Below are 26,569 nucleotides of genomic sequence, written 5' to 3' on the forward strand. Positions count from 1 at the left end.
AGAAAGAAAAACTTTAGCTATAAATAGGATATTGCTTACTTATGGCCGACTCATTCTTATCTTTTGTATTTAATATTATGATACACATAAGTGTATATACTATTATTCTTTTTATTGTTAAGCGGTTAAGTGTAAAAAGAAAATTAATTCATAAGATTTAAAGCAGACACATGATATTTTTGTCCTTTTGTGACTACTCCCTTTTAGTAATAAATATTCTAACTTAATTAGTAATCCGAATCTTGAGTACGCAGTAATGTTAAGGGGGCGTTTGGTTAAGGAGAAATTTTTTGAATACTAGGGAAATGTAATTGATAAGGAAATGGTTGGAAAATGAGTTTGGTAGGAAAATGTAAAAAAAGTTGTTTGGTTAGAAAAAAATTTACTAGACAAATTAGGTAAGATTTATAAAGTCTATGTTTGGTTTGAGGTAAAATATAGATTAGAAAATAACTTCAAATTACAAATATAATCCCATAAAAAAAGTGAAACCTTGGCACTTTAAGTCTATTAGTGGGTTGCTCTTTTGCCATTTAGCTAGCTAAATATAAAATACCACCCTCAAGTTGTCTTTTTTTTTTTTTTGGAAATTACAGGGAATCGAACACACTACCACACACTAACACACACCCTATTATACACACCCACACCACTAGGCTAGCCCTAGTGGATATCAAGTTGTCTTTCTAAATAGTAACTTTGCCATGCTTTCTATGAACAAATAAGGAACAATACCTAAGAAAATTTTGTAAAACCATCTACCAAACATTGCTTTCTTACTTTGTCAATTTGATTTGCATAGGTAAGTTTTAAGAAATCTTCAACCAAACACCACTTAATACGAAGAATTTTATCATCCTACTCCATCATATTAGTCAATTAATCGATAAGCCAATGAAATTTAAAAAAAAAATTATATTAATTAGATAAAATATTTCAAAAAAAAAATAGTAATTTATTTTCTAAATCGCAAATAAAACGTTTTCCTTTTTACATGCGTAATAAGTGGTTTTATTTATACATTTGTCGTTGGCAAGAGCGCACATGTTCGGCATTGCCCACCGCCTCTGAACTGTGCCCAAATCCACGTGCCATCCCCTGTATTGTATTTCTGTTGTTTCCCAATTACAAGTAACCTCTTCTTCATCATCTCTCTCTCTCCTCAATCACCGTACCGTATCGTTCGTCAACATGGCTAGGTTCATCATCTCGAAGGCGAGGAACAACCTTAAACTTAACCTTAACCTTAACCTTAACCACCTCAATCTCAAGCCCTTCCCTTTGGTGACCGTTCCTAATCGCCACCGTTCATCCCAACCCACCAAACCGAAACTAGTCCATGTCGACCTCGACGGCGAGTACGAGGTTACTCTCAAGTTGTTCGATGACCTTATCCAACGGATTCTCGTTAAGAAGGCCACACCTGACTGGTTACCTTTCGTGCCGGGATCCTCCTTCTGGGTCCCACCACGCGCTTCTCCTTCCAACGTCGTCGATTTGGTTCACAAACTCACCGTCAGTGACCAACTCTCCGACGAAGAGTCCCTTTCCGTCGCCACCCTCCGCGGTTGGCCCTCCTCCAATTTCTTCATCAAAGGTAATAAATAAATAAAAACAAAAAAAAATAGAATAATTTTTTCACCTTATTGTGTAATGGATGAAGAAAAAAATTTGTTCTTTTATATTTGGGGAAATTAAGGAAAAAAATACCATTTTTTTTGGGTTTTGAATGCCACCCTTCAAATATTACTGGAACCCCTCTTCCTAGAAGTTGCGACATTTTTTATTAAAGGATATGGGTATGTTGATTATTGATTTGAGGAGGTGTTTGGTTCTTCCTTCTGGCATTTAGAATCTGAAGTTTTGGTTCCGTGTTGAAGGAATGCCAATGTGATTATAAGAACAGGATGATGGTGGGTTTTATTAGGAAGATAGGGTCTTGGGTCTTTTGTTTAGCGTTTACTTTAAAGTTTTTGGAATGAGAAAGATTCTGATGACCTAATGTTTTAACATTTTTCAAGGGAATAATGCTATAGTCTTCCAAAGTTTTTTGCGCAAAAAATTGTTGGTTTGAATATTGGGCTCACTGTAATAGAATAATTATTCTACATCTGAAGACTGCGAATGAAACAATGAAAACAGTTTTCACTTTGGGGTGTGTGAAAATAATATGATTTATGAGCTCCAACAAAATTATGTGCTTGTCTTTGTGACTTCAGGGAATGAATCCGCTCAGGGCGGGGATAGTGGTTTGGAGATAAATATCCCAGAAGGGATGGAGGGGACAGTGAAAGTGAAGGTTCTGACGTTTTCAGATAATCTAGCTCATTCAGAGGATGAGGAAGGATGATCCATAATTTAGCTGAGCCAGTTGCTGTGGTGAGCAAAAGCTTCTCTTTAGCTTGGAAGTTTCTTGTGTGCTTGTGTTGTGCCTTTATTTTTTACACTGTTCTACTATAGTGGAAATCACTTCTTTTGTGTTTTTTGATGGGCAACATAGGAAATAGTAATGAATGTCACATCAAAAGAAGGAAGGAAGGGGGGGAAGGGGGATGGAAAGAGTTAGGATTTTTCAAGTTTCCTGCAGCGTGCACTAATCCTTTCCTTTTCAATTTTCTAAATTGTTTCTGTATACTTGTAATTTGCAACCTGCCTAGCTTTCTAATATTTATGCATGATTTTGAAAGGGAAAGTATTAAATTAAAAAAGGAGAGGTGGAATTAAAAAACCATGAAACACATATGAAGATGATAACTTTTAAATGTATTGTTGGTTTTATAAATGTGTAATAGTTGACAATTGTATGCAAAAGAAGATGACAATGTTTGGCTGAGTTATGCATACACATCTTAGGAGTAGTAGTTTGTTGGGAACCTAGAAATGAGAGAGCCGAGAGATATCATGGAAGACAGAAAGAATGAATAGAGACCGTTATTGATAGCTGAATTTTTACATAAAAAGGAGAGAAATATCCTCCAAGTGATTCCCTTACAACTGAGCTACAACTCTATTTTCTCAGACTAACAAATCTGAATGCTTTCCCTTCTACTCCTCCTACTATTTAAGCTAATCTCCTGTCTTTCTCGCTGGTAACCACGTAACTAATTCTATAACTTCCTAACTAACTAGGTCCTATCAATTGCCGCCCCCTTGAAATTCCACCTGTCCTCAAGGTGGAAATAGGGGATTCCCCTTGCATGAGACTTCTGGGTGTTCATCTTCCCACATTACTCTCCCCCCTTGATTTTGGACAATTTCTCCGTCTCCATCTAGCCGCTCATCTTTCTCCAACATCGTGACTCACATGTTTTTTTCATGGGCACCTATGCATCAGCCTGTACGGTTGGCGAACTGAGCCCCTCTTCTCTTTGTCTTGCATAATCTTGATATGGGGGATGCCTGGCTCCTCTGTTGTGCGGTGGAAGCAAACTTTCAGTGCTGGACTTGGATGCTGGATGTGATGAGGCCTTATTCCCTGCCTGTGGACTCCTATCTGATGAGTTGCAGGGGCCAGTTGAATTTCTGTTTGGGCCTGCAAATGTCTGTCTCTGACCCAAACTGGTTGGACCTACTGGGCCCGTCGCCCCCAGACCTCATTTGGATCTTGATTCCTTTCTCTTTGCGATGCTTGAAACTCGGTATTATGTAAATGGGAATCTAACCCAGTACTACCGTTGGTGGCCGGAAGCTCCTCTTCTACCACTCTGGCCAAATTGATGGCCTTGGTAATGTCTTCGGGATCATGCTTCGTCACCTTACACTTCACCTCCTTTGTCAGACCACCCAGGAAATGCCCTAAGAGTTGCTACTCTGGAGTATTGGCTGCCTGTGCCACCAAGAGTTCAAAATTCTTGACATATTCATCGACTGCTCTGATTTTACTCAGGGTTGCTAACCTTTTGTAAATGTTGCCCATATTTCTTTCTCTGAATCTCTGCAATATAGCTGCTGTCAGAGTCTCCCATGTCGGATTTGGTGTCTTCGTTCTCAAGAATCAAAACCAATGTACTCCCACATCTTCCATGCTTATGATTTATGAACGCAAGTCTTCATGGCTGGTTTTGTCTGCTGCACTTTGAAGAATTTGTCTATCCTAGTAATCCACCCCATAGGATCTTGCCGGCAAAATTAGGCAGCTCAACCTTTCTGGATCATTGTCAAAGAATCTTCAGAGCTGGACTCAAGATTACTGTTAGGTTGTGTCTCTGTTTTTTTTTTTCATAGTGCGCTAGTGTTTTGCCCGGCATCTTCTTCCCCTTCAAGATTAATGTTTTGTTTATTCATCCACTGATCAAATAACTGCCGAATAGGATTTGATATCTTCGATATTTTTGTGAATCTCAGTGATGTGAACATTCAACGAACGTAATGGTGGTACATGCTTACTGGTCGTCTTCTTCAGGAACCCAATTAAATTCTCCAAAGCTTCTATCCTCTCCTCCATATCTTCCCGGGCACAGAAGGAACCCATAAATGAGAGAGCCGAGAGATAGCGTGGAAGAGAGAAAGAATGAATAGAGACTGTTATTGATAGTTGAATCTTTGTAGAAAAAAGGAGAGAAACATCCTTCAAGGGTTTTCCCTAAAATTGAGCCGGTGCAAGATTGTATTATCTTTTCCCCTCTTTTTTTGCGGAGGGTGATAATATAGCTTATTTGACATTCTTTTAATGGGTTTAATGTTTCTCTCGTCACATGAGATAACTTATTTCCTATGACCCCAAAACAACATCATTTTGAGGTTGGAAAAATGGTATTTTTTGTAATTCTAATTTATTTTAAGGTTATATTAATCTTTATAATTATAGTTTCTTTTTTAAAAACCCTAAAATGATGCCGTTTTGGGATAATAAGAGATAACTCTATCTATTGCGTCAGGAGAAACATTAATCCCTACTTTTTTTGTTTGTGGAATTGGGAACATTTCAAAATGAAAGAGAATTGAAGTTTTTAACAATCATATGATTTCATAGTTCAGATTCTTGCATGATATATTTTGAGCTTCGTCTTTGTATTTTGTACATTTTTGCGCGCCCTTGTAATAATACCGAGCTCAGCTCTAATTATGTAGGATTTTCATGGTGCAACCGAAGCTCATTGGGAAGTCCAAAAAAAGCGAGGGAAAAAAACTAGACTCTTTGGAAATTGAGAAGGACAAAGCACTTGAATGGAAATTCCTGAAGATGCAGTACTGGTGTTGGTTTTGGGATTTGACTCTTTTTCACTCTACTTGGAGTCAACGTTGATTTGTTTAATCAGTATATATTGAATATTTGCAATGTTGTTATGTTGAATCCCTTGTAGGGTGAATGTATGTATTTATCCAACTAATAAAAAGCAAAAGTTTCTCACAGCATTCCTCTGAACGAGATTAATTTATTGCATATTGATATATATACCACTGTAATAGATCTTTTTGTTTTGGCACGTAACTGTAATAGACTTTTGAGGGGGAATAAGTTAAGTTTTATGAAGTTACTCACTAGCTTGAATTTTAGCATTGCATTAACTTCCACTATTTATTTTAAGTGTATATAATTTATATTTTTCATAGGGATAAAATATTGTGCTTATTATTTTTATGTTTATTATACTTTTTTTTTCTTTAGTATAGTTAGATCAGAATATCAAGAGAAGATAGAAAGGGTAATTGTTAGAAAAAAGACAGTGGTTAGTTGAAATTTTGATCTAATAATATTAGAAAAAAGTAGGTAGAGTAGACATGAAAATAGATAGATATAAATTCTATCCTTTTTTTAAATAAGTAAAATCAATAATGGGGAATACATGGGTTCGTGGCTTGAAGTCTGGTACAGTGTTGTGATTCGAAGTCAAGACAGCTGGAATAAGTAACAATAGATTGAAAATAAAATTTCATATTGCACTTTTGGTTGTTCGGAGCCGCAAATTGCAACATAACGAGGAGTGGATGATCTTTATGAAGCAACAGATGAAAAATGAAAATGACATGTTTTTCAGTTTTGATTGTGTAGTCTAGATCAAAGTCTGGAAGACAAAGTCTCAAGATATAATTGGTCAGATTTTATCTCTGCCACTATTTTTTGGAAAGAAATGTTTTTTATTTTATTATTTTTTATTTCTATGTTCAAGAAGAATTTTTGGAACTAACTACAATTTGATAACTTTAATTATTTTAATCTTTAAATAGTGTACTTAATAAATAGTGTCTATTTAATACTGATGACACATTATGTTTGTATATAATAAAGTGTGCGAAAACGTTTGTATTATCAAAATTTTTTGTTACAAAAAAAAAAGTGTGCGAAAAAAATAAAGCAATTTTTTATTTTTTATTCATTTCTACCAATTGTGTTTCCGGGGCAACTGGTTTATTATGGAACAAAATATAAAGCAGTTTTATCAAACCATTTGTTTCTGTTTCCAGAAAAAACTAAAATTGAGAAAAATAAAATAAAAATAAACATTTCACCAAGCTTAGGAAGCAACGATGCAGGTGTATTACTTGATCTAGGTAAGAGAATAATTTGTCTAAAATGAATCATTGATAATTACAAATAAAAAAAAATGACACATCACATTCACTGGTCAACAATGAATTAAATAAAATCAATAATAAAAAATATGTTACCCTACTTCACCGAACAAGAATACATCCTTTTTGGGAAAGAATGTGTAGTCTACATTAAATTGTAGTTTCCCTGCATGGAACTATGAGGATGGCTAGGTACTGGTAAGGGATCTCCAAATGGATTATGAGAACCCATCATCTGCATCTGTTGAGGGTATTGATTATGTGGTTGCTGCTGGTAAGGTACCATCATCATGTTGTGCTGTTGTTGTTGTTGTTGTGGTTGGAACATCATTTGCTGTTGCTGTTGGTACATCATTTGTTGCTGCTGTTGTTGTTGTTGAGCCATTATTGCCATTTGCACATTGGATGGAGGTGCTATGTTGTTTGACATTGCAAATGGATCATGTTGATTATATTGATCAAATGGATTCTGTATAGCTATTCCCTCATGTCCATAACCTGCATTTTGGAGTTGAAGTTGTCTCCTTGCATTGTCATCTTCATACAAACTGTCTAGTAATAGTTTGTCAAAACCACCAGCCTGACTCAACAGAAAAGAGGGGAAAGAAGAACAATTAAGTGTTATTCTTAACATTCATGATTATATGTGGACTGTTGTACAAAAACATAACACCCATTTTCAAATGACCTCTAAAGATGACCTGTGTGAAAGTGTATCTATAGCTTAATTATGTATGATGAAAATTATGCTAAGCCATCGTAGATCTCATTGCTTATAGTATGTGAAAATAATAAGAATTTGAAATTAGTAAGCAGAGAAACAAACCATTTTGCGATCTGGTGCTTGACTGCTATGGTTACTTGGTGTTGTAACCAGTGCAAGTTCCCAACCAGTAGTCCCACCAATGTTACTCAAAGCAAGGTTGTTTGGATTATTTCCTACATAAGTTTGCAAAATCTTAGAATTGGATCAAGATACCAAGCATCGAACTGCAAGTATAGTTTAATTGATTGAAGGCATGATTGTCATATTCATTTTAAAAAATAATTATACAAGTTTCTTTGATTCAAGTCCCAGTAAGTGTATGTGAACAAATATGGGAAATGCTACTGATATCGTCATTGATTTTAGACAAAAATCTTCGTTGTGAAAATGACATCACTGCTAGGCCTAGGATATTATGGAACCTTTCTGCTACAGCTATCTACCATCTTCTTCTATCAGATTCATGCGACAAAGTTGGAAAAACAATTGTTCCTTCAACAAGTTGTGTTAACTTTTTTGGATTTCCGTGACGGTAGGTCCAATCTACACATAAGCTGTCCTTGTTTAAGATGGGAAATCCAAACAAGCATTGTTTGGTTGTTGAATTGTAAATCTCAGAGACTCTAGAATGCTAGTATGCATTAGGCAAGCATGTTGCAATCTCCAGAAAGGCATGTACTAAAACAATTTATATTTCTTAATCAATTATCAAATACTCTAGGCCTTACCACCAGGTGGTACAATTGCAAGCGCCATAGCATTGCTTTCCTCAAGTTCCATAGCTTTTGGATTTATTTCATTCAGACCCTAGAAAGATCCACAAATATATATTCTGTCAAGCCAACATCACATACATGCACACACCATTAATCCATAACCAAAACATACCAGCAAGTCATCGGTAGCATCAGTTGATATCAGAGGAGGAGGCTCAGCCTCCTCTTCCTCAGGTTGTGTTTCTTCTTCTGCTGCTGGTTCTTCCTCATTGACTTCTTCACCTTGTTTCTCATCCTCTTTAGGCTCTTCAGGTTCTGATTCTTCTTTAGGTGATTCATCATTTTCCTGATACTCCTGGTGTTGAATGAAATTTATTAATGAACCATATTATACAAATGCATTGCAAGCATCTGAAAGAGTATCTACAGTTGCACGCATCAGAGCAAGTTAGTTTATGAGTAATTATCACTTTTCCCCCATTACAGTGGTTTCTCCTTGATACCAGTTTTACCATTTTATTAGGTTAGAAAAAGATGCATACTGGTTCATTGAAATTCATATACAAACATAAGAACATACATAATGCACAAGTTTTCTCCAATGAAATTGTACATCACTTTTTCTTACCAGTCTCTTATGAACCGAGCCTGTCTGGGGTGCTTCTCTAATGTATTCTTCCATTGTTGCAAGGAAAGAGGGAGGTGGCTGTTTATTGAATTAAAGTGCTTCATGAGATTCTATTCATGGTATCACATTAAGTATACACTAAGAAGCAAAAGGAACCTGTCTCAGCGTTGGAAATTGGAAATTCCTAGCAAGGTCCAAGCCTCTGCAGTATTCATAGAAGTCAGCAAGATTTTCAGCCTGCATAGTATTAGTAAGAAAAACCATCAGCTCAATAAGTATGTCTCTTTAGGAAAACCTCAGAGAGTACAAGATTCAATCCACATTGGACAGCAACAAGAATGTCTCTAAAGAAAAATATGATTGTAAACCTGTTGGCCAGCTCTTTTATAAATATTTAGAGCCTTCACTGCGTCATGTCTTGACATATCAAAGAACTGCAATTTTCATTAGTTAGTACTATTTATAATCCACATGATCAAATGGCAAATTAAATTGAGATAAGACACTACCATGTCTACAAGATTGATGATTCCATCATTGAGTGCACAATATATTTTGAAGCTCTCTTTCAATACCTAAATAAGATTGCCAAAAGCCAAAATATAGTGACAAAAAGAGGTGCCTTCAAAAATAATCAAAACTCTATTACTTTTCATGGAATTAAAAAATGCTGCTAGGGATGAATTAGGCTGCAATAATTTTGAATTATAGTAAATAAAATTCCGTAAGGGTAGCAAATCCAGAGTGTAATTCACCAAGTCACTGTAATCTTCGTCTATTGAAGAGCAATATTATCTAATAGCAATGGCCATATGGATATAATTCTAAAATCTCTTTGTGGGCAGATACCAGTTCAACTGCGCATAAGGTCACATGAGTACAGGTATCAACAATTATCTAGTCATGCAATTGCCACTAAACATTTTCTGAGATAATACTCAAACGGCTATTATGTGGAAAGTACGAGTACTAAACATGCATACCAGGGTCAATGCATACTGTATTAGATAATTGCTGTAAGCACATCCTTCAGGCTGCAAGATGTTAAAGCAAATTACATGTCATCTTGAAGTTAATAAAATACAGTAACATCAATGGTAAGGAGAGATATGAAACAACAAAATGCATAAACCAAACCTGACTTTTTCCTTTGAATTCATACCTGACAACCAATAAGGCGGAATAGAAGTTGCTGCAGTGCGGGTAGCTGCTCCAATAGATCATCATTAGCCAAAGACCTAGTTCTGCTATGTGCCTGTCAAAGCTGAAAGTTACTGATATTCTGAACATAAATATAAGTTGCTTGGAAAAAATTGAGTGTGAATAAATTAAGGAAAAGTACACACTTTAGCTACAGCTGGTGATGATTTTGTTAAGCGCTCAGATTCAATGTCATATTTAAGGATTCTAAAGCATTCAAGTCTTTCTTCTAAAAATAGAGCATAGGTTCGAACCCATGCAGAACAATCCCAAGCTGCATAGAGAAATTCAATTGGTCATGAAATAGAACAATGATGAATAAGAAAAGGGTCTAGAAGATGGTCAAGTTAGAATGGTTACAACAAATAATCAACATGACTAATTTACCTAAAGGGCTCGAGTCATCTTTGAAATTGGATATTTGGAGAATATGTCCCCTGCGTGAGTAGTTCAGAAGCTCTTCTCTGAAGGTAGGATCACCCTCTCTCAATGTCCTATGAATAACTATCAATGTCTTTATAGCAACCTGTCATTTCATTATTCAGTTACAAATGAATGTTCAAACACTTATAATTATAATGTTCTACCATATTCAAACGACAATATATGAAACTGCTAAGTATGAAAAGGATTTACTATCCAATTTCTCGTCTTGGAAAGTCTTTTGGAAAGTTTGTGAATGCAGTATGCCACATCTGCTCGTGGTTGATGTGCTGATGTTGCATAGAATATTTCTGCAAACAATTTTAAGGCAAATCATAGATATAAAAGAAAATGTGAGAGAAAAGAAAATCTGATTTATACCTTAAGGTTGACATTATGGCTATCATTTTCAAGGAAAATGAACGAGCATAGATTGATATACCGAATCTTAAGAATATGAATAAAGATCCAAAGCTTACGTAAAACAAATTTCATGATGGCACATTTGATATCAAAAATGAAAAAAAGAAGAAGAAGCATGATTTATATGTAACAAAAATTGAGAATCAAAAATTACTAATGAGGTATATCAACTCACTTCTAACATGACGTTCCTTGGGAGGATATTCCACGTGATTTGTAGCCTTTACAATTGCAATATCCAACTCCTTCAAAAACAAAATGTAACACAATCATCAAAACATAAAATGAAAGAACCCCATTTGGAAGAATAAGGATAACAATTGAAAATTTTAACAATGAGCTTGAAATTCAATATATATATCTATATATATATATATATACATATACATTGTGAAATCACCTTGTATTCGCTATTGACTTTGGCAAGGCCAACCTTGGTGGAGTCCTTGAGAGCTCCATAGGCCTTTCTGAAGCTCTGAAACGTTCCCATTTTTTCATTAAAAATGGTTTGTTTTTATGATTTTGATGAAGGAAAGGAAGAAAGATGAAGGAGCAATGTGTGCTTTTATTCTTCTTGTTTGTTCTATACGTGGGAGGGGGTATTTTGGTACTTTCATGTTGTGCTGGTCTTAACTAATTTATGAATTTTGACGAGAGATTTAGGTTACATCTGACGAAACTTTCTGCAGAATCAGTTGGTTGATTTTTTTAAGAATAGAAAAAACCGGGTTCCGTATTTTCATTATAAGAATGAGTTGTAGAATATTTAGTAGAAGGAGGATATTGTAATAACCAATTAGTGTTATTATCCATGTTAATACCAATTAATTTTACCGTTAGATTAATTATGTTGATTCAACGGTTACATTTATTTCTATTTTTGTATGGTTATAATTCTCCATATTTAATGTGAAAACATTAAATATGAAAAATTATAATCATACAAAGGTAGAAATAAATATAAAGTATTAAATATGGAAAATCATAACTATACAAAGATGAAAATAAATATAACCGTTGGATCAACATAATTGATCTAACAGTGAAATTGAATGATAGTAACATTGGTAGTAACACTACTTGATTGTTACAATATTCTTCCTCAATTTGGAAATATCATTTAATAATTTTATTATATTTTAAAATAATTTAGAATAAGTTAGATGATTTAGGATTGGTTTTTATTTTTTTTATATTTTAATGACGTGTTTCTTTATTTGAACAATCGATTATTAGTGTCTTTTGAATAACAACAATTTTTATATTTCTTCATAACATATTAATTTATAATATTATTTAATTTTAATCCTTTTTCTCTAGGACATTAATTCATATAATTTCAATATTCAGTCACTATTCTATTGCCGAATTTCCTGACTCAGGTATAGGAACTTTATTATATTATAAATCGGGTAAAATATACTTACTACTAACTAAGTTTACTACTTCTTATTACTAAATCTTTATCGTTGATTTTCGTTAATCTGATGATTATAATTTATTAAAAATTAATAGTTAATTAATAAGTATAATTCAATAAATTATAACAGTAAGATTGACGAAAATTAACTGTTAAGATTTGGTGATAAGAAGAAGTAAACTTAATTGGTGGTAAGTGGATCTCTCTCTATTATAATTTATAATATTATAATAAGAGAAAAGTGTTTGTCATTTTAAATGACATAACACTATGTTCTTTTAAGAGAGAGACAGACACAGAAAAAAATTATTTAAATTTTAAATTAAAAAAACCACTCACTTTCTCTCTCCCGTTATTTTCATTTTTCTGTGTCTATCTCTCTCCTAAAATGACATAACTTATGTCATTTAAAATGACAAACACCAAACCCTTATAATAATATTATATATGGAAATTTTGAAATTTTATATGAAAATTAAACTATCGGATTTTTGTGTGGAAAAAATATCGAAACATAAACTGAAATTTAATATATATCAGGAATAGAAACAAATAAACTCGTTGATTTTATTTCAAGATTTCCTTATATTTAAAGAAAATACCATACATTTCAGCCAAGCGATTTATTTAAGATTTTTTGTGCGTGTTTAAGTAATAACGATTGTAAATGTAATAATTAAGTTTGCGTGGTTAACATTATCAGGATTATGTGATAAGCCTTGTAGTTACGTTATTTATGTAACTATTTATGCATAATTCAAAACAAACATAATAACATAATTACATAAATAGATATATGTGATTTTATTTATTTAAACAAAAAGTTTAAATTAGGAGAAGATATGCATCATACAAAGTTAGGGAAGACTACCTATAGGATTTAAAGTATGGTTACTAGGGGTGAAACTGGGGCGGGCCGGCCTACAAGGGCCTACGGCTCGGCCTACGTCAGGCCAGACCGAACCTAGTATATTTCATAAAATAGGCCGAGTTTGGGCCTTGAAAAAACTTGTTTAACAAAAAGGTCATAGGCCCACTTTCACAAGGCCTGACCTATAAGCCTACAGGTTGGGCCAATATTGTACTATTTATCTTAAATAAAATAAAATAGAATAAGTATGCCTTGAAAAAAAAATATAAATTTAATCAATTGCAATCATTTATAACTTAATTATATTCAATTATATTTTAATAGAAATCTGATTTTATTTCTTATATCGGAGGAACCAAGATTTCAGCATGTTAGATTGTGTATATGAATATATTAAAAGATTTTCGTGAAAGGTTATACTTACTACAAGTATCATGATGTGTTTGTTGGATTCATGTAGTTATTTTAATTTACATAGTATGGATTTTTTATTTGGATCTGATAAAATATATGTTATTTAGTTTGAGAATTTTTCTTTTGAAAGTGATTTAAATGCAGATTGTATGAGTTTTGTTGTGATACATGATTCTGTTTGGACGTTGAAATTATAATTTTTGGTTTAGTAACAGAATTTGAGTATTTTGTAAAGTTGATTCATGGTTCTACTTGGAAGTTTAAAAATTAACAGGCTAACGGGCTAGGCCGGGCCATTTATTTTTTTATAAACGGGTCAAGTCAGGCTAACAGTTAGACTCGTACCAGGCTTGGGTCAGACCAAATTAAAAAAATTTGACGTAAACTTGGGCTTTTCGAGGCAAAGCTTGGCTCAGCCCAGCCCACTTTCACCCCTAATGGTTACATATTTACCAAAACAAAAAAAAGTATGGTTACATATATATTGTCTATCAATGTAGTCGAACCCTAACCACTATTAGTATAGGTGAAAGATTTAACTAGATATGTCAACACTCATCATTGGCATATACATATAAATTTAGTAATTAAATATTATTTATGTGCTTATATAAAGTGTCCTTAATCCTAGGACTCGTCCATTATTATTTTTGGAATGAGTTTAAAGTTTCAATTCTGAAACTCGTTCCGAATCGGACTAGTCACGAAGTAATGAACCGATTTGAATATTATTTTAAAAAAAATAAAATAATTGTCCTTGCTTTGATTCCTATAAATTCTTGTTAGAGTATTGATAAATGTCACGAAAGTCATTTTTTTTCTTAAATTAAGAATTGTTGATTGCAAGGAAAAATAGGTTTGTGTCACATCTTCTCTAACATTTGGTGACATTTGGTTAACGGAATCCAACGAGGTGTTACTTGTTAGATTAGAGCCATACTTCCGAGGGTAAAGAGACTCGAGATGGTTAAATTGGAATACTTTCTAGATTTAAAAAAAAAGAAAAAATACTTTCCTACAAAAATTTTCTTATTAATATTTTGAGATATCTAATTAGAATTTTAAAATGTATGGCATCACTTTTGCAAGTTTATTGTTATTCTTATTCAACTAACTTTTATTTAATTTATTTAAAATACTTTTTTTTTTTAGCCAGTTAAATGTATATTACCACTCCTTATTCCAAATTTAATAATTAAAACCATCCTTATAATAATTCATCTGCAAAAGCATTTCGCTCCTTGTCCTTGCCATTACTAGCCAATAAATACACAAAGGTTTTGCCCATCAATCACAGCATGCACCCGAGACAAATACACGATTGAAAGGTCGAGAGGGCTTCAAAAAATAAATGCAGTATTATGAAGAATTTTTTCAGTTTTTATGTTAATTATAGTAAAATTGGCAAAAGTTTTACACAGGTCCATGGATGTTCACAAAATATAACCATCAAATCAGTCTCAGGTACTCTTTTTTTTTTTTTTTTTTGGGTAAATACATGAACTCCTTTTTTTTTTTTTGGTACATAATATATGGAAAACATAACTTCTTAAAGGTGCAAAACACATATCCAACAATACGTGAGTCTTATCTACCTAAATAAATTATAAATGAGTTAGATATAAATATGATGAAAGATGTAAATTATATCAGTGTAATATATATATATATAGGGAAAAACATTTCTCAAGCAGCTTGAGATAAGTTTATCTCAGGCTACCCTAAAACTACGTCGTTTTATTTATTTATTTCCTTATATTAATTGATTCACCTTTGAATGATTATGATTTCCTTTTTCTTTCTCTTCTTTTATCACCATTGATCTATCTTTGTACGATTATGATTTAATAGCCGGAGATAAGATTATCTCAAGCAGCTTGAGAAACGATAAGCCCATATATATATAGGGACAGATCCTTTGACACCAAATTTTTATCATTGATTTATGTCAATCAAGGGTTATACTATTCGTCAATCAAACTCATTAATTAATTATTAATTCTTAATAAATGATAACTGTTGATTGGTGAAAATCAACGTTTAGAATTTGATGTCAAATTTAAAAGTTTGACATCGATATCAAATATATATATATATATATATATATATAGATATATATATATATATATATATATATATAGGCTTATCATTTCTCAAGCTGCTTGAGATAATCTTATCTCCGGCTACTAAATCATAACCATACAAAGATAGATCAATGGTGATAAAAGAAGAGAGAGAAAAAAGGAATCATAACCATTCAAAGGTGAATCAATTAATATAAGAAAATAAATAAATAAAATGACGTAGTTTTGGGGTAGCCAGAGATAAACATTTCTCAAGCTGCTTGAGAAATGTTTATCTCTCTCTCTCTCTCTATATATATATATATATATATGAGTTTACATTTCTATAGCTGCTGTACGTGCAACAATCAAATACATGTCATATATATACTTGAAAGCATTAAATGTGGGGAGTTATAACCATACAAAGGATAAAAGCATTAAATGTGAGGAATCATAACCATACACCTATCGTTGTTGTACGTAAAGCGGCTGCAGAAATGATTTTACTATATATATATATATATATATCAATTCCAAGGGGTTTGATAGCTACTTGGACACATCTGATGTGCAGATAGTTATAACTTTGTTTATGAGTTTGTATAGATGATTTTGAAAGGAGTTGAAATTCTTCAAATTCATTGTTTAAAGGGATATTTCTTTCAACTGTTCTGATGATATAGTCAGATTTCCGAAAGAAGTTTCCTTCGGGTTTGTACAGTTCATTTGTTGGAGTTCTGAAAATTTCTCAGTTATCCAGATCTTGATTGATATCTTCAAAGGAGGTTTCTTCTTTAAAAATATTTTTTGTTTGATTTTTAGCTTGATCTTTATGGATGGAAGAAGAAGATGGCTGAGATGATTTGAAAGAGAACTTAGAGGAGAAAGATTTAAACATGATAATAAAACAGATGTATTTCTCAGATATCATCACCATCATTTGGTTCCATAGTAATACAGAGATAGATGTAAATTAACTTTTATCAACTGAGCATTAGATTAAGACTTCAACGTAAATAAACAACAGATTGATCAGAGATCTTCTTGATCCCTTGTTCAACATCGACAAATTTGACTTACTGCCCTTCATATGGGACTTAATGCAACAACTGAACAAGTTCTCAAGACTTTCATTTCTCATCCTACAATCATACATGCTTCTAACACATGTTAAAATGTTAACATAAAGCTCAGATAAATAACAGATAATTTGATATGGGACTAACCATACTGAAGATCTTGGACAATTATAGGTTTGACAGTAATACTCTTTTCTAGTTTTTTAAGAGTATCTTTAAGATTAAACTTATTAGGAACCAACAATTCTTTAGATTTAGAAGAACTGGTTTCTAAAGATGATTTTAACTTTGCTAAGTAAGCTCTTTTTTCTTGAGGATCACTGATTGAATCTATGACTTCGAACAAAAGATTTTGTTCTTTAGTCAGGACATTAATTTCCTGCGAGAATTGTGAATCCTCACTAGTAGATAAATCATCTTCATGGATTTGATTTAAGTCTTCAGAAGATTCTTTTCCAGATTCTTCATCTGAGGTTTGGATTAGAAGATTATTGATTTGTTCTTCAATAGATGGATCTAAGTTTAAATTATTTAGTTTCTTCTTAAGCCTACAATATTTACTAATATGACCAGGTTTACCACAGCTATAGCAAATAGTTGGCTTAATTGGTTTGGATGTATTTTGTGATCTATTTGTTTTAGTATTTGGCTTAGGATTTTCATTTTTAAACCTTTTATTGTAATTAGGTTTCTTACGAAAATTCCTAAAAGTTTTAACCTGCTTTTGTTCCTGTTTTTTTTTATGTTTTTTAGGTTTTGTAGTACAAGGTAGACCAAATTGTTCACAAAATGATCCCAAATCTTTACGATTTTGAGTCTTTTCTTTTGCAAGTTGACATTGGATTTTATCATCTTGACAGATTTTTAAAGCTACCTTTTGGATATAAGCAACTAATTGTCCATAACTTAATTGCTCATAAAGAATATCCCCAGTAGGAGATTGATGACGGATTTTATCCCTAACTTTGTCTCCTAAAGATTTCGGAAGACCAGCTAAGAATTTTTCTATCCAGAAAGGTTGTTGACTATCATCACGAGTGTAAACCCTAGTAAGGAAGGTATCTTTATACAAACGAAAGTCAGCCAAGGTTCTACATTTCAGATTGGATAGGAGTTCAGCAGAACGATCTTTCCATAATGATGGATCACCAATGAAATGTTGGATAATTTTGAAGATTAATTGATTAACAGCATCTGAAATAGTTTTTCCATCAGAGATTATTGGAATGCCATCAAGATCAACTTTAATGGCATCAAGGACATAATTTTTTTCATCTTCAGAAAGATAATTATCCCATCAACCATTGAGTTGACCAGAAAAGCCAGAGACAATAATATTGACAATTATTCCTTCAGAACAGTTATGAGAAGTCTGATATATATATATATATATATATATATATATATATATATATATATATACCTTTGATACCGATGTCAAACTTTTAAATTTGACATCAAATTCTAATCGTTGATTTCCACCAATCAACAGTTATAATTTATTGAGAATTAATAATTAATTAATGAGTTTGATTGGCGAATAGTATAACCGTTGATTGACGGAAATCAATGATTAAGATTTGGTGTCAAATTTAGAAGTTTGATACCGGTGTCAAATGATCCTGCCCCTATATATATATATATGTATGTATGTATGTATGTATGTATATATATATGCATACATAGGAGTTTACATTTCCGCAGCTGCTGTACGTGCAGCAATCAAATACTTGCCATATGTAAGAACCTGCACCGTTAATTAAGGAAGTTAATTAATTAATTACGTGAAAATAGGAAATAATTCCATAATTGACCTTAATAATTATTATGAGGCTTAAATAAATATAGAAAGTGGTTAATAATGCTGAAAGTCGTTTTTCGGACGAAAAGTGCAGATATCGGTTCTGCTACTCGGTATAAATGCGTACCGAAAAAGTATCCCGGAAAATTATAATAAGTGCATGATAAATAGGACTAGTAAAACAAGTTTCAGGTCAAAATAACGAGAACTGGTGCCAGAACTGATACTGGCTATGGAAAAGCGCGTACCAGAAAGGTACTGTGAAAAATAAAATAAAAATGTGAAAAATCTTAGAAAAACGAGTAGGTTCAGAATCCTAAGTTTGGGATTAAAATGCTAAGCGTAGCATTTAGCGCTAATACAGTGTGATTAAAACTTAAGTGGCCTGTATAAGGCCATGACACATGATCCTAGGTCATTTTTATGACTTGCTACGTGAGGTTTTCTGAGTGCTCTTCATCAGCCACCCTACCACCTCCTTCCTTCTCCATTTTCTCACCAAAGACACCACCTTTGATCATTATTTCTCTTCTTGATCAAGTAAACACTTGAGTGTGAGCATTGGAAAGTGCTAAGGGTGCCTTTTCTGAGTTGTGAGGGCTGTGTGTGTGAGGGAGAGGGGCTGTTTCTGTGTTGGTTGGTGTGGGAGTGTTTCCCTTGGGTTTTCGGAGCTCCAAAGAGCAATCTTTGTGAAGAAAGATCCTTGCTTGGGTGGTATTTTTGTGCACCCTTGAAGTCAGAACCTTGAGGCTGGCTTGTGAGCTCCAAGAGCACACTTGGTTGCTGTTTTGAGCTTGGGTAAGTGTCACCAACCTTGATCATGAATTTTAATGAGTAAAAGTGGTGTCTTGCCATGTTTAATGAGTTAAACAAGTAACCAACTAGTATGTGGACTTAAAACAGAGTAAAAATGCATGCTTTAACGTTGGAATGGATTAAAAACCCAACCTTTGGATGGATATCTCGCGAAATGCAGAATTGCATTCTGTCGCGAAATATCCGGATATGATATCCGGATATGGGATATCCGAATATGGATATCCGGATATGCCCCCGACAAATATTCGGATATTCTGGGTTTTCGAAGAACAGTAGCTGCACTGTTCATACATAAGGCTATTGGGGGTTAGTGGACCCTAGATTGATGGAGTTGAACTTCTGTAATAATTAATGTAAGTCAGAATCAAGTGATTAAGGGCTTATGGCTTTGTGAGAAGCCTAAAGACGTAAAACGTAAAGGAAAGACGTTGTCTTTTATTGTATGCTTGTAGAGTATGAATATTGATGTTATAATTGGTCCATAACAGATTGTGATTCTGCTGTGTTTGGGCTTTGAGCTAGTGTGGACTCTTGGCTTGGATTGTTAGCTTGCAAGGTAAACTTTCGTGCCCTCGGTTTAGCCACTGTTGGTTCCACCATGTCCCATGGGGGATGGTTTATATGCATGATGTGTTTTCATGTACTGTTTTATTGAAATGCTATAGAGCTGTTAAGTGCAAATGTTATGTCCCGTAATTGGCGGAATTATTTTTTCGGCACTGGTAATTTATTTAATTTGAATGCATATTATTTTGGAGTGCCCACCTAAGTCCTCTCTCCTCCACAAAATTTGGAGTGCCCAAAGGGACAATCTAGGAGTGTGAGGTTGGAGGTTACAAACCTTTCCACCTCTCATTACTTGTTCGATGTGGGACTCTTAGTTTATAACCCACACACCCTTTCATCTTCCCTCTTTCTTTCCTTCTTCAACCCATTTCTTATTCATAACCCATAGGATTTAGATACAAACTCCAACAGATTACGTTTGAATTTAAGAAAATGACACGAATTATTATCGTGTTGTATCATAGGTTGACCCACATATCTTTTTTTTGTCCAATAAAAGGAATTTTAGTGGTTTTGACTACCCATTGTAGGTCACAAGTCAACCCCGTATTTCATTAAAGTTTTCTAGCTATTTTCAAGTTTTTTTAAAATAAAAATAAAAAAAATGTTCAATTTTACATGTCAACCAGTGTGACTTGCGACAAGTATGTCCGTGTTTGAATTTTTAATATGTAAACAAATACATATCATGTTTAGGTTGGACAATTTCACTCGAAGTCATATCCTGACTCGACACGAACCAATCCACTATCACTAGTTGCCACCTTTATTCAAAATTATCTCCTTTGCTTTGGGTTTCTCTCTATTCCTTTTTCCTTTTTCTCCATCAAATAAGTTTGCAAGGCTAGATCTTTCTTACAAATTCAAGCAATAATCGATTATACTTTATAGAAAGGAATAATTGATTACTTGACCTTCTTAAAGTTATGCACTTAGATCTGGACAAATAAAAAATTATTTGGCAAAATAATTAATTATTTAAACAAATTTATGTTTTAAAACTCAGCTCGCTCATCGACTCGGTCAAGGTGCTGGATCATTGGTTACACCGATTAAAATAATATATAATAAATATTAAATTATGAATATTATAACAAATAAAAGTGATCCAGTAGTAAACAAAATTTAACATAAATTTTCAGTTTGGTAACATCAATTTATTTTTTTGTTCCAGTGAAAATGAATGTAGCCCATAAAAAAAAGTTGAGAAAAAATAATTTATTTTAGCTTTTTCGTCCCCTAGCACAAAAATAAAAATTATTTCTCTCCAAAAACATCGTCAAATACTGAGATAATTAGCTTATCTTATCCAACTATAGTTATATTCTTTGCCTCTATTTTTGAAGAGCAATATTTTTATTTATTTATGTGTCCGGAAACAAAGAATTTCTTTAATTTTTATTTTTTGGCTACCAGTTTATTTTATGAAACAAAATATAATTTGGTTTTATAAAATGTAATTTTCAACTATTTTTATTCCTCAGAGTAAAAAAAAAAAAACTTTTAGAAATATCGTACACACCCTAAATCTATCCATTATCAATGAAAAAATTTTAACCTCAAAATTTAAAACTAAGTTCATGGAACTAAATGATAAAATAAAAAAAAACTTAGAGGTCAATTGTAAAATAATAAAAGTATATAGGATAAATAACATGTAACTCACTCTACTATTTAAATTTTATAATTTATTTTAAAATTAAGAATAAATTTTAATATATTTTGACTTATTTTTACTATAAGATATTTTGTTTAGGGGATTGTAGTTTGTCCTTTAACATGACACCATTAAATTTCCTACACACACAATATTTTGTGGGACCCGCACTTTTTAAAACAAAAAAGATTAAAAAAGTTAAGGCACGCAAAACGAATCTCTATAACATTACACAATCACTTTTCCTACAACATAACTCTTATAAAACCCTTTGTTTAGACATATATAATTAGGATTTTATACTTCTCATGTAACATGATAAGATAAATTTTTTTACACACCCTTTGATTTCTAAGTTTATATGAATCTTATATATGACTTTTTCTAATATATGGGTCTTATATGACTTCTGTCTCTATGATATAAAAAAGTTCCTCTAAAGTAATATGAAAAATATAAAATCCATATAAATATTATTAAACATCGTGTGACATATAGGAAGCCCATTGGTTCAAACTGCGTAGTTGTTTGGTTAGTCTATTAGGGCCGGATCACGAGTATGATTCACATGAAGCTATAAGAATAATAATATATGGATTATCATTTTTGTTTCGGTGAAAGGAATTTTTTTTTTTTGATAAAAAAAATTTTCTTACACTGCAACAGAAATGATAATCCCAATAATATATATATGGTATATATTATAAGGAAAATATTAGTCTTATATTATAGGAAATTAGTATTTCATATCATAGATACAAAGCACATGTGCCTTACATGTTTTGTATCTATATCATGAAATACTAATCTCCTACAACATAAAATTAATATTTTTGGGTTTATCTACTACAAATATAATATGAGCTAATGTAAGAAAAAGAGAGAGAAAAAAATACGATGGCACACACTTTTACATATATGTAGAAAAAGAAAATTATTTCTGCTTTTGTTGCAAAAGTATTTTATCTACTATACTCACATAAAAATGAATGAGCTCTATCAAACTTTTCTCTCTCTTCTCTTAATGACGATATCCATTTATTTATTTTTCATAAATATGACAGATAAAATATATATGTGGTAGGATATACTTACCACCATAAAAGTTTACTACTCTTACAACCAACTTAATTACCGTTGATTTCTGTTTATCTAACAGTTATAATTTACTGAGAATTATTGGATTGCAATTATTAATTAATTATTAATTTTCAATAAACTCAATAAATTACAACCGTTAGATTGATAAAAATCAACGGCGATTAAGTTGGTTGTAAAGGTGGTAAACATTTTTGGTGGTAAGTATATCTTGCCCCAATATTATTTATAGGGAGATATTATACTTACTACCTATTTTTCTTATTATCTCTTACTACCAAATTTTAACTGTTGTTTTCCGCCAATCTAACAGTTATAATTTGTCAGAAATTAATACTTAATTAATAAATATGATTCAATAAATTACAACTGTTAGATTGACGGAAATCAATAATTAAGATTTAGTAATAAGAGATAGTAAGAAAAAAAATATTAACTATAAATTCTCCATATTTATATGCTCTAACTAAAAGGAGAGAATTTAAACCCATGTAGAAAATAAATTTATAGAGACTCACTCAATAAACCTTATAAAATTACATACCAACCCACCCGTATTTATTAGCCCGGTATCAAAGACCAAGATCAAAAGCAAAAGCAAAAGCAAAAGCGTGGAATTGAATTGTAGGGTTTGGTTTGGGAAGCGTTGCAATAGCAAAAGCAATAGCAATGGCGATGAGGAGGTTCTTCAACGAGATAAAGGGGAAGAAGGTGAGCGAGGTTCCTGAGCACGTGAAGCCGATGCTGTCATTTAATTACATCAAGAGATCCGTTCAGAGAGCGTTGGACAATTACCACGCCAAGTACATCGAAACCGATTCTCCTGAACCTCTCTTCCATGTTTGCTACGGTGGCATGATCTTCTCCTACCTTGTCGCTCTCCCTAACGAGCGTCGCCACCTCGAACACCAGCGCCAGCACGCTGCAGGACATCACTGATTCTCATCTCCTCAGGTCATTCATTTTCCTTTTCCCTTCGATCTGGATTTCTATTCGATGCTGCTGTTTATTTTAACCTTTTCTCGTTGTTCTGTCCAATAACTCATCGAATTTCAAGTTCGTGATTATATACATCTATTGAGAGAGCATTTTTGGTTTCGTAGAAGCTGTTTCGTGTGTTTGTTGAGATTATATACATATATATGCATAGTTGCTGCTTATCGTGGAAAGATCTTGTTGAATTCTCAGTATTTAGAGATAAAGGTTTTGTGATATTTTTTAGGTTTTTTCCCTTATAAATTATCACATGATGCTTGCCCTATCTGTTTGAGATGGTGGTCCTTCTGCTCTGTGTTTCGAAATTAGGTATTACCGGGTTGCCTCCATGCTGTTTGAACACATTATCTTGGTTGCAGTCTTTTTCCAGTCAGGGTACATCAATTTTTTGGTGTCTAACTCGAGAAATTTACTGATGCTATTTGATCCTTTATTTACCTTAAAATTTATACATTGACTTGACTTTAGAACTAACTGCAAATATTCACAGGATAGTGGCAAGCTAATTAAATATCCTGTTTTTCTGATTGCTGGGCTAATAGTTATTTAGGTTTGGCCCTATGAGTGTCTCGGTCGATTCAAATTAGATCATGTTCATAAGTTTGAGTGATTTGTTTTCATTGAAACTAGTTATGAAAATTGAACTTAGAAATGTTAAAAGATAACATGAAGGATTTGTTTTTTCTGCCATTGATGACTGCATTGTCATCTGATGCGTTGATCTCATTTGTGTGTAGTCTTATGATAGCAACAGATTAGTTAGTTTCTTTTGTTGGCTTGAAAAGCATGGCCTGCGTGTTTTTAATGTTTCTGTCATGTTTGCTAGGATATCCTTTGTTTGGTTTAGCATGTTTGAATGTGGAAGGATTAACTTGCACTAGTGTAAGTCTTACACAGTTACACACAACTATAATTTAGCAGTCAAGTGAGTCCTCACATGCAAGTGAGATTAACGACTAATAATGAATGTGAGAGATAGTAGTTAATTGCGCCGCAATAGCGCCGCGAGCCGCGCCGTATGGGCGTTGCGGTGCCTCGCCCCAAGAAACCGCGTCGCGCTGCACCGGAACGCAATAGCGGCTATCGCGGTCACATTTGCGGCCAAATCGCTGCCATATTGTTGTCATAAGGCAAAATGTCAGTTTTGTCCTAAATTTAAATGTGTAACAGAAATTTTTTAAGGGATTTTTAGTCTATCTGCATCTCTCTCTGTCACTTCTGCTATATCTTTCTTTAAAAAATGTTTCTTTTTGTCATTATTTATGTCACATATCTATTCCGTTATTTTCGCAACCGCAACCCGCTATAGCACTATAGCGTTTTTCAGGGTTGGCCGCGACATACCGCAATCCGCATTTGATAACTTTATGTGAGACTTGTTAAATTTACACCAGTTTAAGTTGATCCTCCCAATGTTTACAAAAGTTAGAATTCATATTGGGCCCCGAGAATGAATTTTGCACTTTTACAGATATGTTTGGAAATTCCTCTGTCCTCTCCTCCCATAAATTACTTCTTGTATACCCAATGTTCCAAAAGTACATTGGAACATAAGTAACATTCTGAGAGGGTGTTTAGTTTGTTTTCTATTTTCATTTTTCAGTTAATATGTTTTCAGTCATAATTATAAAAAATTTGTAGAGGAGCTGGCAAAAACAAATAAATGTTATTTTTACCATCTCTTTCACAAAAACTTGAATATTGGAAATAGAATGAAAACAAGGTGACTTTTTTGTTATTATTGATGAAATTGAAAACAGAAAACGAACCAAACACTCCCTAAAATTTCCGAAGTAATTATGGGATGCTGGCCTTTGAATATAAATTGACCATCATGGTCCTAAAATGCAGCCTTCAAAGTTCAAATTAATTTTCTTGAGGCTATTTTACTTTCCAAAATAACTACCCAACAAATTAGTTTTTGTCAACTTCTTAAACTTCAAAAGTTTTCTTAATTATTCTTTCTAAATACATTCTACTCAAGCAAATTCTAGTCAGTTTTGAGTGATGAAACATTGCCACGATTCTATTGCTGTTAATAGATCATACTTGTTCTTAACTCTCTGTTAATTACTTAATGCTTTTTATCTCGTATGTTTGGTACTTTTATTTTATTTGTTTTATATTTGGTGGTTGATACCTAATTTGAATTTTTTTTAAATTGTTAGCAGGATCCGGGTTGTTGAATTGGAGATGACTGGCTTCCTTTCTTTTGTTGTTTTAAAATCTGAAAGATCAAGGCAGAGAGATACTGTCACATTCAGTGTATTTCATCGTTTAGATGATAAAATAAGTTCTATTTGATGCAATACTCAATTTTCTTGCACTTGAATTTTATTTGAATGTATGAAAGGAGAACATACTTTTTGACTTAGTTCTAAGTTCCAACGCATGTGATGAAATTATCTTGCAACTGCTCACATTGTTGGATAGGTTTCAAACCTTGAACAATCATACTTGGACAAGATGCTTAAGCTGAATTTTGTTAAAATGGCAAAACTGAAAATGTCTTCGTTTCTTACCATTTGTATTTGAACTGTTAATGTCGCACTAAATAGAGTGCTTCATAGGCTCGCCCGTCCGACTAAAAATATTAATGGCATTTTGTTTTTCCAAACCCTTCTTTACATCACCTACGGGTTAAGGGTCGTTTTATGTACCCAAAAATATAAAGTGAAAGGCGAAAAATTTGTCGTTGGGAAAAGTTGCTTATACTTATTTCGGAAACGGAGTGTTTTTTTTTTTTTTTTACCCCTTCTAGTGTGTTGGGAAAAGCTGCTCACATATATTTCTGAGTTGTGTACAATATCTGTGTTTTTAACTAGTTAATTGATTATTTGATTTGATTTAATTCAGTTCCATACATATATATATAAAAGGGATGGTTATTTTAAGATCATCTTCTCCATTTGGCCTTTGATGGGAAGGGAAATGGCAGAGGAAGAAAACGAAGAAAAATAAATGGTTGTGATGGAAGTAAAATTTGTGATTAATTTTTGTTTTGGTTTATGTATATCCTTACACTTCGGTCGTAAGGATAAATAGGTCACTTGCGAGGGCAATGACAAATGTTATAAGAGATAATTTTATCTTTTATGCATATATTAAAAGT

At 32.9% G+C, this 26,569-nt stretch overlaps 3 protein-coding genes across 4 annotated transcripts; 2 read left to right on the forward strand and 1 right to left on the reverse strand.

Annotated features, from left to right (window-relative positions):
- Window positions 1–1,036: 1,036 nt before the first annotated feature.
- Window positions 1,037–5,448, forward strand: LOC133305746 (uncharacterized). 2 transcript variants are annotated; one of them, XM_061505987.1, is made up of 3 exons: window positions 1,037–1,597; window positions 2,220–2,379; window positions 5,057–5,448. In XM_061505987.1, exons 1-2 carry the CDS (start codon window positions 1,192–1,194, stop codon window positions 2,348–2,350), a joined length of 537 nt encoding a protein of 178 aa, XP_061361971.1. In that variant the 5' UTR covers window positions 1,037–1,191; the 3' UTR covers window positions 2,351–2,379; window positions 5,057–5,448. The 2 variants fall into 2 exon arrangements, with proteins under 2 accessions (XP_061361971.1, XP_061361972.1); XM_061505988.1 differs by having other exon boundaries at window positions 5,071–5,448.
- A 1,210-nt stretch (window positions 5,449–6,658) lies between these two features.
- On the reverse strand, window positions 6,659–11,159 carry LOC133305745 (putative clathrin assembly protein At5g57200). The gene is made up of 15 exons (XM_061505986.1): window positions 11,070–11,159; window positions 10,845–10,914; window positions 10,460–10,557; window positions 10,211–10,349; window positions 9,970–10,097; window positions 9,786–9,878; window positions 9,607–9,657; window positions 9,133–9,198; window positions 8,992–9,057; window positions 8,780–8,860; window positions 8,624–8,701; window positions 8,168–8,350; window positions 8,011–8,086; window positions 7,340–7,452; window positions 6,659–7,093 (listed from the first exon to the last, which is right to left on the reverse strand). The coding sequence occupies exons 1-15, from the start codon at window positions 11,157–11,159 to the stop codon at window positions 6,659–6,661; spliced, it is 1,767 nt and encodes a 588-aa protein (XP_061361970.1).
- An 11,875-nt stretch (window positions 11,160–23,034) lies between these two features.
- LOC133305743 (uncharacterized) lies at window positions 23,035–25,929 on the forward strand. Its single transcript, XM_061505983.1, has 2 exons — window positions 23,035–23,415; window positions 25,629–25,929. Exon 1 carries the CDS (start codon window positions 23,131–23,133, stop codon window positions 23,398–23,400), a length of 270 nt encoding a protein of 89 aa, XP_061361967.1. The 5' UTR covers window positions 23,035–23,130; the 3' UTR covers window positions 23,401–23,415; window positions 25,629–25,929.
- The last annotated feature ends 640 nt before the right edge of the window (window positions 25,930–26,569 follow it).

Source organism: Gastrolobium bilobum, unplaced genomic scaffold, assembly GCF_033153095.1.
Source record: "Gastrolobium bilobum isolate Gb01-03AN ecotype WA unplaced genomic scaffold, APGP_CSIRO_Gbil_v1 utg3440, whole genome shotgun sequence".
In the NCBI taxonomy this organism is placed as follows: domain Eukaryota; kingdom Viridiplantae; phylum Streptophyta; class Magnoliopsida; order Fabales; family Fabaceae; genus Gastrolobium; species Gastrolobium bilobum.